This window comes from Armigeres subalbatus, chromosome 2 (assembly GCF_024139115.2).
Source record: "Armigeres subalbatus isolate Guangzhou_Male chromosome 2, GZ_Asu_2, whole genome shotgun sequence".
Taxonomy (NCBI): domain Eukaryota; kingdom Metazoa; phylum Arthropoda; class Insecta; order Diptera; family Culicidae; genus Armigeres; species Armigeres subalbatus.
The window spans coordinates 203424426-203442895 of NC_085140.1; the positions used below are offsets into that span (position 1 = coordinate 203424426).

General features: G+C 38.8%; 1 protein-coding gene across 7 annotated transcripts in view; it reads right to left on the reverse strand.

Annotated features, from left to right (window-relative positions):
- LOC134211509 (aldehyde dehydrogenase, dimeric NADP-preferring-like) overlaps positions 1 to 18470 on the reverse strand; it is a 137570-nt gene that overhangs the window by 93835 nt on the left and 25265 nt on the right. For 6 of the 7 annotated variants that reach the window (XM_062688412.1, XM_062688410.1, XM_062688411.1 and 3 more), the window contains exon 2: positions 6114 to 6516. In XM_062688412.1, coding sequence (XP_062544396.1) covers positions 6114 to 6516 — 403 coding nt within the window. Of the gene's footprint in view, positions 1 to 6113; positions 6517 to 6649; positions 6784 to 18470 lie in introns of those variants that run through there. The other variant, XM_062688414.1, reaches the window with a different exon arrangement.

The window sequence follows — 18470 nt, forward strand, 5'->3', positions numbered from 1 at the left end:
TTGCGACAGGATGATCTACGATGAATTACATCCCCGCAACTTCGACGTCGTGGCGCTGCAGGAGATTTGCTGGACAGGACAGAAAGTGTGGAAAAGCGTGCATCGAGCGGCTATCTTCATGGGGCCCTTCTTAGTCGTGCGGTAAGACGCGCGGCTACAAAGCAAGATCATGCTGAGGGTGGCTGGGTTCGATTCTCGGTGCCGGTCTAGGCAATTTTCGGATTGGAAATTGTCTCGACTTCCCTGGACATAAAAGTATCATCGTGTTAGCCTCATGATATACGAATGCAAAAATGGTAACCTGGCTTAGAAACCTCGCAGTTAATAACTGTGGAAGTTCTTAATGAACACTAAGCTGCGAGGCGGCTCTGTCCCAGTGTGGGAATGTAATGCCAATAAGAAGAAGAAGAGCGGCTATCTTCTACCAAAGCTGTGGCACCACCAACGAGCTGAGAACCGGCTTCATACTGCAGGGTAAGTTGCACCAACGTGTGATTGGGTGGCAGCCAATCAACGCAAGGATGTGAAAGCTGAGGATTAAAGGCCGTTTCTTCAACTATAGCATCATCAACGTGCACTGCCCACACGAAGGGAGACTCGACGACGAGAAAGAAGCTTTTTACGCACAGCTGGAGCAGGCATATGATGGATGCCAACTGCGGGACGCCAAAATCGTCATCGGCGACATGAACGCACATGTAGGAAGGGAGGAAATGTATAGACCGGTCATCGGACCGGATAGTCTGCACACCGTATCGAACGACAACGGCCAACGATGCATAAATTTCGCAGCCTCCCGCGGATTGATAGTCCGAAGCACCTTCTTTCCCCGCAAAAATATCCACAAGGCCACATGGAGATCACCTAACCAAGAAAAGGAAAACCAAATCGACCACGTTCTAATCGACGGTAAATTCTTCTCCGACATCATGAACGTCCGCACTTACTGCAGTGCGAATATTGAATCAGATCACTACCTCGTTGCAGTATGCCTGCGCTCAAAACTCTCGACGGTGTACAACACGCGTCGAAGTCGGACGCCGCGGCTTAACATTGGGCGGCTACAAAACGGTAGACTAGCCCAAGAATACGCACAGCAGTTGGAAGTGGCACTCCCAACGGAAGAGCAGCTAGGCGCAGCGTCTCTTGAAGATGGCTGGAGAGATATTCGATCCACCATTGGTAGCACCATAACTGCTGCACTAGGCTCGGTGGCTCCGGATAAGAGAAACGACTGGTATGACGGCGAATGTGAGCAGTTAGAATGCAGCATGAGCGAGATTGCTGCAAGACCACACGAGAGCGAACGAGGTACGATACAAACGGAAAGTTCTATGAGAAGTTGAACCGTTCACGTAAGGGCCACGTGCCACAGCCCGATATGTGTAAGGACATAAACGGGAACCTTCTTACAAACGAGCGTGAAGTGATCCAAAGGTACTACGAAGCACTACGAAGAGCACCTGAATGGCGATATGGCAGACAACGGTGGCGGTATGGTAATGAACCTAGGAACACGCGCGCAGGACATGCGACTTCCGGCTCCGAATCTCCAGGAAATCCAGGAGGAGATTGGCCGGTTGAAAAACAACAAAGTCGCTGAAGTTGACCAACTACCAGGAGGGCTGTTTTATCACGGTGGTGAGACACTAGCTAGAGCGCTGCACTGGGTAATTACTAAGATTTGGGAGGATGAGGTTCTGCCGTAGGAGTAGATGGAAGGTGCCGTGTGTCCCATCTACAAAAAGGGCGATAAGCTGGATTGTAGCAACTACCGCTGAACGCTACCTACAAGGTACTCTTCCAAATTTTATGCCGCCGACTAACACCAATTGCAAGAGAGTTCGTGAGGCAGTACCAGGCGGGATTTATGGGTGAACGCTCTACCACGGACCTGGTGTTCGCCGTACATCAGGTATTGCAGAAATACCGCTAATACAACGTGCCCACACATCATCTATTTATCGACTTCAAAGCCGCATATGATACTATCGATCGGGACCAGCAATGGCAGCTAATGCACGAAAACGGATTTCCGGATAAACTGATACGTTTGATAAAAGCGACGATGGATCGGGTGATGTGCGTAGTTCGAGTTTCAGGGGCATTCTCGAGTCCCTTCGAAACGCGCAAAGGGTTACGGCAAGATGATAGTCTATCGTGTCTGCTATTCAACATCGATTTGGAAGGGGCAATACGAAGGGCAAGAATCGACACGAGGAGTACGATTTTCACAAAGTCCGTCCAGTTATTTAGTTTCGCCGACGACATTGATATCATGGCACGTAACTTTGAGAGGATGGAGGAAGCCTACATCAGACTGAAAAACGAAGCTAAACGGATTGGACTAGTCATCAACACGTCGAAGACGAAGTACATGATAGGAAGAGGCTCAAGAGAGGTCAATGTAAGCCATTTACCACGAGTTTCTATCGGTGGTGAGGAAATCGAGGTGGTAGAAGAATTCGTGTACTTGGGCTCACTGGTGACCGCCGATAACGATACCAGCAGAGAAATTCGGAGACGCATAGTGGCTGGAAATCGCACGTACTTTGGACTTCGCAAGACGCTCCTTCGAATAGAGTTCACCGCCGTACCAAACTGACTATCTAAAAAACGCTTATTAAACCGGTAGTTCTCTACAGACAGACCTGGACGATGCTCGTGGAGGACCAACGCACACTGGGAGTTTTCGAAAGGAAAATGCTGCATACCATCTATGGTGGGGTGCAGATGGCGGACGGTACGTGGAGGAGGCGAATGAACCACGAGTTGCATCAGCTGTTAGGAGAACCATCCATCATTCACACCGCGAAAATCGGAAGACTGCGGTGGCCAAAATGTCGGACAGTAATGCGGTGAAAATTGGTCTTGACATCGATCCGACGGGAACAGACTGCGTGGATGGCGAAGTGCAGCCATGGACCGAGCTGAATGGAGAAGACTTTTATGTATTGCACAGGCCACTCCGGCCTTAGTCTGATAATAAATCTAGTGAACTACCTATGATCGCATATCAGTCATATCCTTGAAGGATATCCTATTCATATGGGACACATATGCGTTATCAAGCAGTAAATACATCTTCCAATGGCTTACCGGAACTGGCTGAAGTTTCCCTGTATTCCTGTTACAACGAAAGGGTTTGTATTTTCGAATATTTATTTATACATTCATGCTATACCTATCATCTTGTCACTTGTATAAAAAATAATTTTACTTTTTAAAAGGTTTTGATAAATCTCATTATACTACGAATATTAACTCATTCAACATTCGTAAGCTTCTATTGACTATTTATCTATGTTTTGTTGGCTTAGAAACTTTCGTCGTGGTCGTGCTGCAAATGTTCCAATTAGTTTGAACTAGAGTATATGGCAAATCAATTCAACTATCAGGGGAAACTTATTTCGCATGTTTTATATTATGTCAGTGTGTCAAATAGCATCAAATATGGGAGAAAGACAATTGGTATACTTTTCTTTCTTTCTCGTTTCAGAGAGCGAACAATGGCGCTTAAACCTAGGCTCATTAGCAAGGGCAAGTTTAATAGCTTCGACCCATCCCATGGAAATCATCAATGGAGTGACATAAATTTTCTAAGCAAACTCACTCCCAACGTGTATTTACAAATTTAATATCATTCGCTTATGATGATATTCCTAAATTATATTGCTTACCAACCATCCAACTCCTTGACATCTATGAGAGTCGGTGAGTCGCTGGCCTCTCATTAAGTCGATGTCAACGTCATTTGTAACGGACAAGATGGGCGTGGTCTGCAATGCTTTATCATTCTGAACCTCCAATTGGGTTTCTATTAATCCCAAATAGTAATCCATAAGCAATTGGGGTAAGGAAGTTAAAGAATATACATAACAGCTATCAGTATGCAATCTACGAAATACTCCTTTATAACGCAACGAAACACGGGCCTTTCAGCCAAAGGGCGAAGCCTTCGTGTCATTTGTAGTAAATTGCAAAAAAGTTTGGATATTTTCTCCACTTACTAGCAAAAATGGAAAAATTCCCAGAATAAAAAACTTAGCTAACAATTTTAACACATAAGCCGAGAGCTTTTTATTTGAAACCTTCTAGCAGACACAATGTCACTATAAATGGGGATCCAATAAAATGGTCAAGTGAAGCTAAATATTTAGGACTTCTGCTAGATCAAAAATTAACTTTTAAAAATCACATTGAAGGCATGCAAGTCAAACATAACAAATGTATGAAGTGTCTATATCCTATCCACTTATAAAAAAAAATCAAAACTTAAGAACAAATGTTTGACTTACAGACAAATTTTTAAACCTGCCATGTTGTATGCTGTGCCAATATGGACTAGATGCTGCAATACCAGAAAGAAGAGGAAATTTTGAAAATGATTCTGAAGCTGCCTCCGAGGTATAGTACCACATTTTTGTCACTTTTCCTGAACCGATTTGCCCGCAACTGATTGCATTTGACTGGGGAATCTAATCAACTTAACCGTCACCGATTTACTCTCAACAAGCTGCATTTGTTGAAAAATCTTGTCCATTGGTTTCAATTGAAAGTGAGTCAGATCGGATGGGCTAAGAAGTTATTACCAAAATAAATTTGTTGTTAAAAAAATGCGTTTCGAAAACTATCTCAGTATTCTGGCTCTTTTCATTAACCGACCTCTTGCAACAAGTTGCATTCCACGATACTGTATTTCGATTTTCATATTTTTGATGAATGATTGCTCCATCTCGCAAGGGCAGCTGTTGTATCATTGGTAATACGTCCGTGTACTTAAAGGAATAGTGTGGGTTCAAGTCCCACCGGCAGCCGAGTCTTTTTTCACAATATCCCATATAAACACCCTAAAATGGCAAACTTAACTATTTGTATCAAAATTAAACATCTTCTCAAAATAAATTTAAAAAAAAGTGATTTCACAACTAGGAACAAAACGGACGTTCTCCTACTTAGACAACTGGAAGCTATAATAGTATTACGAAAAAGGCAAAACTTGTACCGTGTATACATTCTTCAGCGCCAAACTATTAATTGATTTATTTTTGTGAAATAAATGCATGCAAATAATATTTAATGAAAATTAATAAAAAAATAACAAAAAATAAATATTAAAATTAAAAATGAAAATAAAAACTCCCAGATTTAATGAAAACAATTAAAAAATAACAAAAAATAAATATTAAAATAAAAAAATGAAAATAAAAACTCCCAGGATTTGCTAAAGAATGGTTTGAAAATACTCAAAATTTTCCGATTTTTTTGTAGTCATCTCAAAATAATATTTTTTAGGGCAAAAAATCCGAAAGGGGGACATAATTGTTTTTAAGTATTTGTATCGGTCTAAATGTGATGGAAAATAGGTTCTATCTTCATTAGGTGGTATTTTGACCTCTCTAATAAACCTTTCTGAATATATGTTATAACGAACGAGAAAGGCATCATCACCGCTAGGTGGATTAATCTGGCTGGCTCGTCTCATAAGTTGGTTTTCTATGATTGGAATCAACTAGATTTAGGAATCTAGGAAAATTGGAATCAACTAGATATAGCATGTCAGCACAGAAATTTCAAATGTATAGCGTGTCATAAACACTACAATCAATGCAAAATAGATTACAACAATCGTGATCGAGAATCGCTAGTGGTGATTTTATTACCTGGGTTATTGTTTAGTTAGGAATCCGCCCGTTAAAAAGCTCTCACGTGTAAAATTCATTGCAAACATAGAAAACGTGTTTCAGCGCACATGTTCAAAAGGCTCTCAGCTGACCCAACTAACGATTTAGTTTGGTCGATGCTGTGGCCCAACTAACAAATCACGACTGTATAATTAAAAGCATTATGTACAAACATGTAGCGCTGTATCCACTATATCGCATCGCTATGTTGCGCAGCATGAAAAGCTCTAAACGAGCTTTCCGTGCGGGTAGTTCGAATGGCATATAGACAAATACAACGAATGTGTGCATGAAGCACGTGTTCATATCCAGCTCATGCTGCTATACCTTCGACGATTAAAATAAAACATTCAATTATGACGCTAGGAACTTTGCAAGTTTTTTGATACGGTGATATGAATAATAATAAATAAAATGTCATTAACTTACCATCTCCATTTTCAATGTCAATCACAACGGTTTGTAGACTCTCACTCTGCCCGGCTGTCTCGTCCATGGTCGGAGATATGCTCCCCGAGAATCGAGCCGGCAAAAACAAATCACCGCTTGTGCGGTCCGGCGATGTCTTCTGTTGCACGTTGTCGGCCGTTGCAATGCTACTCACGGTGCTGCCAATGCCGGAGCTTTTGTCGTTGGCTTCGGGCGAGGACGAACGTAGACTGAGTTTTGACTGTAGGGCATACTCAAGCGATGGATCATTCTCATCGGGCAGCGCGTCCGGCACCGTGCCAAATAGATGCGTTTCGTCCAGCCCAGTGGTATTTTGCTTTTGGAGCGTATCCATATCAGTAATTTGATGTCTGATTGTCAATAAAGTGGAATGTGAGCGTATCTGTAAAAGAAGAAGTGCGGGATTATTTGCAAAATATTGGCATGTACGCTAAACTTTTATTTTCACATTTTAATATGAAGTAATTATATATGAGCACTCATTATTTTTAAATATTTGCTTATTATTTACATACTTGTTTAAGAACAAAAGTATATACTGTATTTGTATTCAATCGAAGAGACACAATGAAATGCGACAAGACTGCTTTCTGGTTTACGACAAATTAATCGGAGAAAAGAAAAAACCATAAATTTACCTTTGAAAAACCAGAGGACTAATAAAGCGAAACAGAACGACAAAAATAAGCTAGACCAGGTAGATCAGAGTAACGTAGAGCATGCATGTATGATAATACTAGAGCAGGCAAAGGAAAGAGGAGAAAATAAACCTCTGGAATATAGATGCTATGATTTAAATTTCTAGCTTCTTCAATTTATTGAACGGAATGTTGCGAGTAAGTATTTGAAGATCAGCTTTCAGCTGCGCATTGCATCGAAAAGAAGACAGGCAGGCGCTGGTGCTGTGAAGACGATCTTTTCTATAGATAAACTAATTTGATCTCTTTTCGTGGAAAGTCCAAGCCTTGGATAGGTTTCAATTATAGTGGCAATATGCACATTATGAACTGTTAAAAATCGAATAATTTATCTTCCTAACCCTTTAAAGGGCGGGCATTCCAATTCATTACTTTCAACGAAAATAACTCTTTTCTGATACCAATTTTTGGAGACACTGAAATTCCTTTCCGACCATAACTCAGAAATTGGCCTCAGTCATGTTAATACCATTGAAAATAAAAATAATTACTGTCTAATCTAATCTAATCTTATACTTTCGTATCCTGGAAAATGACGGTTTCTGAATTCCGTCATTTTTCTTTTCATATGGCCAGGCCAACTACGCAGTATGTACCGCGGAGGTGACTCCTAGATATTGAGCGACTTCAGGAATACCTAAAGTTACTTAATAGCTTGGAATCGAGGGGAAAACAAGGAAGCGTGGACCTTCCGTACCAAACGCTTCCAATAATATAGATACCTAAAATACATATAATAAAAAAAATACTGTGCGTGTGTGTTTATGTATATGATAGTGTTGGGTATGTGTGTTTATATGTGTACACTAATAGACTAAAATATTCGTCTTATTTTAATAGAGATTACACTGGATTTTGTTTTTACACGATTTACACTTTCTCAATTTTCCACTCATCCTAAATGTTTAACGTATATTAATTACCATGTGATTTTTCTTTGATTTATTCTGGATTTTTTGAAACATGTTGCGAAGAGTTTGATGGCAAATTGAAGTCACACGATCAAAAATACGAGCGAAAAAAAATCGTGTAAAAACAAAATCCTGTGTACTATGAAAAGATGACGAATACTCAAGTCCATCAATGTATTTTTTTCCTAAGCAATACGCAGTGGTGCGTTTGGCTAAAATCGTGAACTTTTTGTTTTACCACTTTAGGGTGTTATTTTTTGGCATCGGTGTCTTCGGGAATAAATTTTAGAAAAATATGGCGCATCGAATGACGAAAAGTTGTAGTTCCAATTTTTGCCACAGGTGGCGTTGCAAAATGTAACTTCTTTAATAAACGATTTTTAAATATGGTGTCTTTGGCAAAGTTGTAGTGTAAATTATTATGAATTTTATTGCTGAAGACACCGAGTGTCCATCTATCATCGTTTTTAAAATACGGGCGTTTTTTATGGACAGACCCTAAAATAACAGTATTTAAAGATATTTTCGAAACTAACAGTTTCAGATCAATACAATGTTCTACAAAAATGTATATATAATCAAATTAGACCACTTTCTGGAAGATACCAGGGATGTTTTTTGCAAACATGTCTTGTTATCGGCGATTTAAGGTCGAAAATAGTGAAATTTGAGGGCTTCATATGCAACAAAGGGGCAAATTGGGGCAAGGAAATCCCCACAGGATTTAAAATATCTAGTCTGTAGTTTCATATGCATATAATTATGTTTGTCTCCACGTGTATCCAAACAAGTATTTCTGAATTTCATAAATCGACATTTTCAACTGATATTTATATAATAATTGAGATTTCACCACACTGCATACCACGCTGTTGAATGTAAATGTCAAAAGAAGTGCAGCGTGAAGCTATTTTTTGTTCTCTTCATCAAATCATTTCACACAATGCAAATCTTACGTCATACGCTCCTAGAGATGTCGTAAAATCCCGAATAATCGATTAGTAACTAATCGATTACTCTTTATTCTTGACGATTATTGAATCGATTCATCGTTGGGTAGTAATCGATTTAAAATTAATCGATTATCACAACGATAAATCGATTAATCGAAGTAATCGATTAATTTGCGACTTAATAGAGATGTCGTTTATTCCCGATTAATCGATTAGTAACTTATCAATTATTCTCGATTCTTGAATCGATTAACCGTTAATAAGCAATCGATTCAAAATAATTCAATTATCTCAACAATTCATCGATTAATCGAAGTATATATGATAGCGCCTGAATGCTGGCAGTGCTGGGTAGAAAACCAGCTACTGCTTGGGATTCATTTTTAAACTATCATTTATTTGGAAGACTCATTTGCCGTGAAGCGTTACGGAGCCGGAATACAGTTTTTCATGATTATTATACACTAATGTTAGTTTTGGGGAACCGAAAGACTCGCGGTTTGGTCGAAACTGGTCGAAACTGTTAGTTTCGAAAATATTAGGGAATACAATTATACAATAGGAAAGGAAGGGAATTTAGGTGCCTAATTAATTACAATGCTGATGTTCTCACAGTTGAAATCCTTGGCGATGTTTCACTTCTGTAACGAGACAAATGTTTTTTGGGAGACAGCAACGAGAGGAAGACATACGAATGAGGTTTACCGGTACACAACAAGAAGAAGACATTCTTAAGGGATTACGACAGCTAAAGTCTAACATCAGCAACTTTCAAACATTGGTGGACAAGGGACATGTATTCGAGATCAAGACCAGCCAACACTTCCCTAATAGGCTTTGGCTGCCTTCCTCGGACCCGAACTCTTGGGATTCATTGGTAATTGTATAATGTTAAGGTGTCAACTCATTCATTCTCTCGCTTAGCGTTACAGTGATGTCGTAAATTAATCGATTACTTCGCTTAATCGATTCATCGTTGTGGTAATCGATTAATTTTAAATCGATTATTAGCCAGCGATGGATCGATTCAATAAGAATAAATAGTAATCGATTAGTTACTAATCGATTATTCGGTATTTTAAGACATCCCTACTAGCGTATGACGTCAGATTTGCATTGTGTGAAATGATTGGATGAAGAGAACAAAAAATAGCTTCACGCTGCACTTCTTTTGACATTAACATTCAACAGCGTGGTATGCAGTGTGGTGAAATCTCAATTATTATATAAATATCAGTTGAAAATGTCGATTTATGAAATTCAGAAATACTTGTTTGGATACACGTGTAGACAGACATAATTATATGCATATGAAACTACAGACTAGATATTTTAAATCCTGTGGGGATTTCCTTGCCCCAATTTGCCCCTCTGTTGCATATGAAGCCCTCAAATTTTACTATTTTCGACCTTAAATCGCCGATAACAAGTCATGTTTGCAAAAAACATCCCTGGTATCTTCCAGAAAGTGGTCTATTTTGATTATATATACATTTTTGTAGAACATTGTATTGACCTGAAACTATTAGCTTCGAAAATATCTTTAAATATTGTTTTTTAGGGTCTGTCCATAAAAAAACGCCTGTATTTCAAAAACGATTATAGATGGACAGCGATAAAATGTTTTCAGCAATAAAATTCATAATAAATTACACTACAACTTTGCCAAAGACACCATATTTAAAAATCGTTTATTAAAGAAGTTACATTTTGCAGCGCCACCTGTGGCAAAAATTGGAACTACAACTTTTCGTCATTCGATGCGCCATATTTTTCTAAAATTTATTCCCGAAGACACCGATGCCAAAAAATAACACCCTGAAGTGGTAAAACAAAAAGTTCACGATTTAAGCCAAACGCACCACTGTGCAATGGAGGGGGAATCTGCTCAACAGACATCATGGGTTGTCCAGGAAGTGCGCGGTTAGGGACCACCAAAGGGGGGCCAGTGCACAACGCACCCTCGAGGTTAGCTGCGTGTCCTTGCAGCATCGAACATCGTGACTCGCTTTTTTAGAAGAACACCATGGTATCGTGCCAGCGCATTGCCGGCTTTCCAGGTAGCCTTACCACGCCCTATGTCCTCGGAAGGGTCGACTTCGCGCCTGCTTCCCTCTGCACGACTGGTATCAAGAATGATGATGCCGCGTGCACCACAAATTGACCTCTCTGCGATAGGGTCTATTCGCCAACACACAGAGGGACTTGCCGACGCGATGCCTACGCCTGCCCCAGCCTTGACGAGGACCCCTTTCCGTCCTCGGGCTTGGAACCTGCCCGGTTGACCGACGCCGCGAAAGCGACGATACCATGTTGTTCTTCGCGCGGCCACTTGTTCGATAAAAGGATCGAGTTCGACCACAGGGCATGACCACCGGTATGACCCATGAAGCCGACTCCGAACCCTTGGACCACCTCTTATTTGCGCCTGAACTAGCCATCCTTGAGTCCACGCGCCACCTTCTGTGTAGCTCCGAGACGATTTGGACGATAGCCGATAAAACGACGTTCCAGCCAACTTCATCTTTACACATCCTCCGAACTAGGTTGTCCGGGGTAGTGTCCAGACCACATGTGGCAAGCATGTGGTCACGCATTGCGCGAAAACGTGGGCACACGAACAACACGTGTTGCGCCGTTTCCTCTAAACCTGCGCACACCAAACACTCGGGCGAGGCCGAGCAAGCCAGCTGCGTTACCTGCACTGTGATTTTGCAGCACGCTTAAACGCTGGGCACTTCGAACCCTCCATGGGGTGCTTGCTATTCACAGCTTTGCTGGAACAAATCAAACAATTGGTAGGCTTCGTGCAGCATGGTGCCTCATGTCCCTCCAATCCGCAGCGTCGGCAGAGATTGCTTCTGTCAGGGCCTTTGCAGTCCCATTGCTTGTGCTCCGGTTCTCAATTCACGCGCCAAATCACTAATAGCCAAAATGTAGGCAATTAACTGTGTATAACAAATTTTCAACAGTGCTGACGAAATTCAATTTTTTAATAGCTTAGCGCCTTTATTCAATTATTTTTAATATTTGTGCAAAATATTAAAGAGTTTGTCGATCGATTGATACAAAAATCATAAAAATCGGTTGGATGATGGCTGTGTTATCAACTCATACTACCTGACCACTATTCGTGACGGTCTCAAATTTGATTCTGCAGAATGACCCCCCTATGTTTTTTCCGAAGGACGTATTCTACGTCAAAACACTATCCGCAATACTCTTCCCTTCATTGGAATCTCAAGGTGCTGTTCGTATCCGTTACCTGAGACTGTAACGGCCAGTCGCTCTTCTGGTTTCTCGCTAGGGTCCTAATAATTGCTTAGTATCAATGTGTACTACTAAGGCATAGCCCGAAACAAAGTTTTTCTTTTGTATGTTATGTTATGATCTTGCGGCTCTATAGAGGTTTTATTAACAACTTGCACTCAATATGTTTAACAAACATAATAATAACCTCAATCTGCTAACTGAAGAGTGACTGGTGGATAAATGTTCGGTATCAAGACCTAGGTAATTTACACTAGCTGTCAGGAGAGCTGCACCTGCGCTTTCGGACACCATAGATGTCTAGAACTGACATTGTTCCATTGCTCCAAGGAAAAATGATTTCATCTTCTTGGGACGTGGTTCCACGAATTCATCGCCCGATACATCTCCAACTTTCGCGTCATTATCTGATTCATATTTCACCGAATTAATTTTACACGCTACACCTACTACAATTAAAGGTTTATATACAAGATTTCACTATATTTATTAATCTTACGAAAATCGTTGCGTTCAGCTATCCTTTTCACAGACTCCGCCTGCGGCTGTACCAACGTTTGACAAATTCGATTACTAGTATCGAAAACAATTTTTATTTTTTCTTCCCATCTTTGCCGAAATTTGTTGAAACATTTTCCTTTTCTTTTATAATTCATGAGGTATTTTCTCTAGTCGCTGAGTTTGAATATTTTCGGCATTATATTTTTCAGTAAAATTTAACAACACTTTTGCAGCTTTGTGCGATGCTTTTCTTCTCTTTCCGCAGATAACGAAAAACACTCTGAGTACACTGCTTGTTATAGATAGCCCGATCCTGTAGCCCGAAGTTGTTATTAACCAAACCAACGCCAGGCAGTCGGACTCTTTTATAAACCTCCATTTTCCTTGAAAAAAATTTGATGACAACTCGGAATCTGTTACCAGGCATACTATTTTACACTGTGTTGTTAAACATTAATTACATTATGTTGTTCTAAACTAAATGGTAATAGATATACATAGTTATGATAGTAGATCTTGTGCCATAATTCATTTTATAAATATAACATTAGGTACATTATATCATAAACCTAAATATTCCATTAAACCTCGACTCAACTTAACGTAGTTAATACTAATGGTACAAGGAGCTAATCGTTGCAATAGAAGATTGCAACGATTTTTGTCTTGAATTGGAAATTATTTTGTTGGACTTTGTTGCAATGTCTCAATATTAGAAATTCTATGAAGTTCATTGGTACTATACCACGGAGGCAACCTCAGAATCATTTTATAAATTTTATTTTGATTCCTCTGAAGTGCCTTCTTTCTGGTATTGCAGCAACTAGTCCATATTGGCACAGCATACAACATGGCTGGTCAAAACATTTGTTTGTAAATCAAAAGTTTGTCCTTAAGACAAAGTTTTGATTTTCTGTTTATAAGTGGATATAGACACTTAATATATTTGTTACATTTGGCTTGAATGCCTTCAATGTGACTTTTAAAAGTTAATTTTTAATCTAGCAGAAGTCCTAAATATTTTGCTTCGCCATACCAATTATTTGGAACCCCATTCATAGTGACAATATGTCTGCTAAAAGGATTCCAATAAGAAGCTCTCGGCTTATGTGGGAAAATTATAAGCTGAGTTTTGGAAGCATTCGGGGAAATTTTCCATTTTCGCAAGTAAGTGGAGAAAATATCTAAACTTTTTTGCAATCTACTACAAATGACACGAAGGCTTCGCCTTTTCATCTGTCATCTGTCATCTGTAAACAAAGATTTATGGCACCCTGGTGGTAAATCAGGTAAGTCAGAAGTAAAAATGTTATACAATATGGGCCCCAGTATACTGCCTTGGGGAACACCAGCTCTTACAGGTAATCTATCAGATTTAGAATTCTGATAGTTTACCTACAGTGAGCGATCTGATAAATAATTTTGGATCAGTTTAATAACGAACAGAGGAAAATTAAAACTCATCAATTTTACAATCAAACCTTCATGCCAAACACTGTCAAATGCTTTCTCTATATCAAGAAGCGCAAATCCAGTCGAATATCCTTCAGACTTGTTGAGCCGAATTAAATTCGTAACTCTTAATAACTGATGAGTGGTTGAATGCCCATGGCGAGAACCAAATTGCTCATCAGCAAAAATAGAATTGTCATTAATATAAACCATCATTCTATTTAAAATACTCTTTTCAAACAGTTTGCCTATTAAAGAAAGCAAACTGATTGGGCGATAACTAGAATGCCTCAGCTGAATTTTTGTCCGGCTTCAAAATTGGATCAACTTTGGCCTTTTTCCATTTATCTGGAAAGTATGCCAATTGAAAACATTTGTTAAATAAATTAACCAAAAAGCATAAAGAGCTCTCAAGAAGTTTTTTGATAAGTATGTAGAAAATACCATCATCACCCGGGGCTTTCATATTTTTAATTTTTTTAGTAACAGATCTCACTTCATTCAAATTAATTCCCAACGAAGGGTCAAAAACATTCTCTTGATTGAGAATGCTTCGAAGCTCCGTGTAACCTGATCCTCAATTGGACTAGTGAGACCTAGACTAAAATTATGGGCACTCTCGAACTGCTGAGCAAGTCTTTGAGCCTTTCCGCCATTTGTTAATAAAATTTTATTTCCCTCTTTAAGCGCTGGAATTGGCTTTTGAGGTTTTTTAAGATTTTTTGTTAATTTTCAAAAGGTTTTCGAACTGGGATCCAACTTCAGAACATTATTCACAAAGTTGGTATTGCTCACAATAGCGAAACGTTTTTATTAATTAGCAGTAGCTGAAGATCGTCGTCAATAATAATGGAGTTGAATTTAATTTCACGTTTAGGAACTGCAATGCCTCTGGCTTCGACGTTTATTCAAACATCCATCAAGTTTTACCAACAGCGACACGAACAATCAATTTATTCGACCAACAATATCACACATGAACGACCGAAGCACCAACTCGAGCACCAACCATCAAAAAATATATGGGGGTTTGTGCAACTTCACTACAAATGCTCAAACATGTTCGGCGAACCTTGACTCCACCCCCGACAACTCAAACCAAAATCAAACCGTTTTAATTTTTTCCAACCGCGACAGACGCCAACTGTCAAATGGTTGTTCGAACAACTTCACACACGTTCAAACAAAGCAGCAACCGAAGCGTTTTCTTGGGGGCGGAGTCAATGTTCGTCAAACTGCTTGACTGGTGTGTACGTTGCATAAGAAGAGTTGATAATCATCTTTAAATCACAGAGAAATAGGCAGCTTTGATCCCAATGAGTGTAACGATTACCGGAGAGAGCTTGGACATTCCTCCTTAGTGGGAAAGAATATTGACATTGTGACACAAAGGAAAAAAAAGGAAAAGAAAAGCACAAACACACAAAGGAAGGAAAAGCAAGAAAAGCAATCACAGTGGTATGTTTATATTTCCTCACACATTGCATTATTCACCAAGATAATCTATGTGCATAAACGATCAATTTTCCTGAAGTACTGACGCTCCTCATTAAGCCAATAAACTTTATCAACGCGAGAGGTCCATCACCACTAATTCTAAATAATACAAAAAATATTAAAGCTGTACATAAAAGTTGATGGTTACGTTATTTATGAATCGCTCATCATTTGCATTTCCCGTGCCAGGTAAATAAGCAAATGAAACAGTTTTTTTTTCTGAATTGATAGAACCGGATTTCCGAAGGAAGATATTTTGTGTACAGCCCATATAATAGCTTGTATAGAAAACCAGTTCCTTCAAATTTGATGAAGACTTGAATTTGAATTGAAACAAGTTTCAGTTTGATTACGATTTAAGATTTGGGGGACGGTAGGTAATGCTTGGTTTAGCTTGGACAAGTGCAATGATTCATTCATCGAATTCATTCTACTCATTGATCCATGAATCCAACGCTGAAGCTGATTTCGTGACACTGGCTAATATGAAAAAAGCAGCTAAAAGTAAACCGCAAATATTTTGCAATGCAAAATACTTTTAAAGACGTATATACTGAGAATAAGATTTTTCCCTGAAATAAAATGTATCGCGGATGCTTAATAACGACGGCTTCCACGGAAAAAAATGTCTTACATTCTCGAAAAAAAGTGTTAATTGCGTAAAAATTTACATTAGATGCACTGCGTCATATTGTTAAATAACGTGATGAAAAATGAATTTACTTCTGATGTGCCACTTACAAACATGCTCGAAACCTCTCAAAACAGATGATGACACATGTTGAGCTTGTTCATTCACACCAACCGTCTAACCCAGGCTTAAATTCCCTAGAAGAATTATGCTAACACGATTGCGTCATGTGTGATTGCATTTGATATTTTTCAACCCACATATGAGTTTTTTTGAGAGATTTATTACATCCAGCGAAATTAAAATAACACCACCATGTTTTGTTTTACAAATATTTTCTAAAATTATGAACAGATGATGGTAATTTCAGTTCAGAGTGTAAGCACATTCTTTTTCGCAAAATATTCGAGAATCGATTTTGGTAGATCAGCGCGTGATGAATATTTTCTGGTGGTGGTGCATTCAGGCCATTTACGTCAAAGAGCTATTGAATTTTTTATCAGAAATCGCGAAAATACTTCAATCTTTAAAATGCATGGTTTGATTTTTGTATTCGATGATATTAGATTTGTTCAACAGATAGTTATTGATAGATTGAGTTTAAGAAATCGCCTGTCAATTATTTAAAGAATAAACTTTAAATAAAATCAATATTAGCATACTCTTTCGACAGCCAGCTGGCAAGATTTTAAATAAAAACAGGTAAACAACATAGTCTGTGGGTTGAATTGCCAGCTTGAGGCAAACCTCCATGACCAACCATACTCTACCCAACCACCAACTCCGTAGAACTTATGAGGGCGTCGCCAAGTCGGGGGCCTCTCGTTAAGTAAGTTCTACATCTATATTTCCTTTCCTATCCCTAGTTACGGTAAAGATGGGTGTGGCCGGGAGTAGTAATCCTCATGCTTATGCCATTTTTATCTTAGATTGAAATCAAGGGTAAGCAGGCAATGTACATCTCATCGAATTTGAGACTATTATGTTATTGTCGCCTTTGATATGAATGACTCTTTTAGTTGACTGTTTCCTTGAATTTCATTGCTCTTATTGTGCTGAATGGAGATGACTTTTTTGTACTGCAAAGTCACTCAAACAACAAAAAAAAGCTCAAACATTATTTCGAGAATCTATAATCATCTTTAGCACTGCCGGGGCTCTATAATCAGACGGTTTTCCAGTCTGGTATATCTTGGTGTTTGATCAGAACACTAATGATACAAGGTATACAGAGGCACATCCACGTTCCAAGTCGTGGGTAGGACAAATAGGGAATATGCCGATTTGGGAAACATGTTAACAAATCTTTGCACTTTTTACATATAATCAATCCTAAATCCTTCCGGGTCCTTCAGGACAGAATCCTCACATAATTTTTATTTTCTTCGATTTTAGGACAAATATTTCTTTTCCAATTGTAAAAAAATCGCGCTTATTTCGATCGAAACTACAAGTGTACGATACTTCAAGCACTAATTATTCAACTTCGCTGTCTCGCGACTAAAGAAAAAATAACACATACACTGATCACCCGGTGGCTGCTGCAGACTCACTGTAAATTGGTTAGAAAACTGCCCATGAAATAAAGAAGAAATTCTGTGGAACTATAAGCTAGATTTTGCTTTAGAATTTCCTATGTCTCTAAAATGATTGTTCAAAATGTTGTCTCAGTCAGCATCACCTCTTGTCTTTTCGTCTTTTTGTTCCACAGCCCATCCTAGACTGCTTCTAATTTTCAAAAATCTTCACTAGCTTCCAGCAGACATCACAGGTCCCACAAACTTCTTCAAATCCATAATGGTCCCAAGAAATTATTATTTACTTCTTCGACTTTTGGCTAACTTCCATAAATATCAATGGATCGTAGGACGAATTTCGCGCAACCCTTCTATGGGGCTGGCAGCACCATCTCAGAATTGAATGAAACTTGGTGGGCATAAAGATATGGTATTACTCAGTTTTTCAAAAATTGTCAAGAGTATCATTTTATAAGGGCCTATTTTTTTCATTGATTTTAAAAAAATCGATGTAACTCTAAAATGACAAGACCTACAAAAAAGTGTTGTAAAGCGGACTGTCGTGAAATTCCCTGAAGTTTTTTTGGAAAAATATCCAAAAAATAAAAAACCGATTTGTACACTGAAAGAAATTAGTTTTTAAAAATTGAAATCGATATTACAAAAAACCTCATCTCAGAAATCGGTGAATTTTTTTCTGCAGATAGGTATTTCAATTATTTAACTTTTCTGGGAATAATTTTCCTGTGACATATTTAAGGGAAAAAAGTTTTTCTAACAAAAACTTTTTCCATGTCCATATTGAGTGAAAATGTATCAGCGTGTTTTATGACTACAGCACCAAATGTAAGTTCAGCAGCCTATCATAAACCAACGACACATTTTGGGCGTATAAAAATTTGTTTA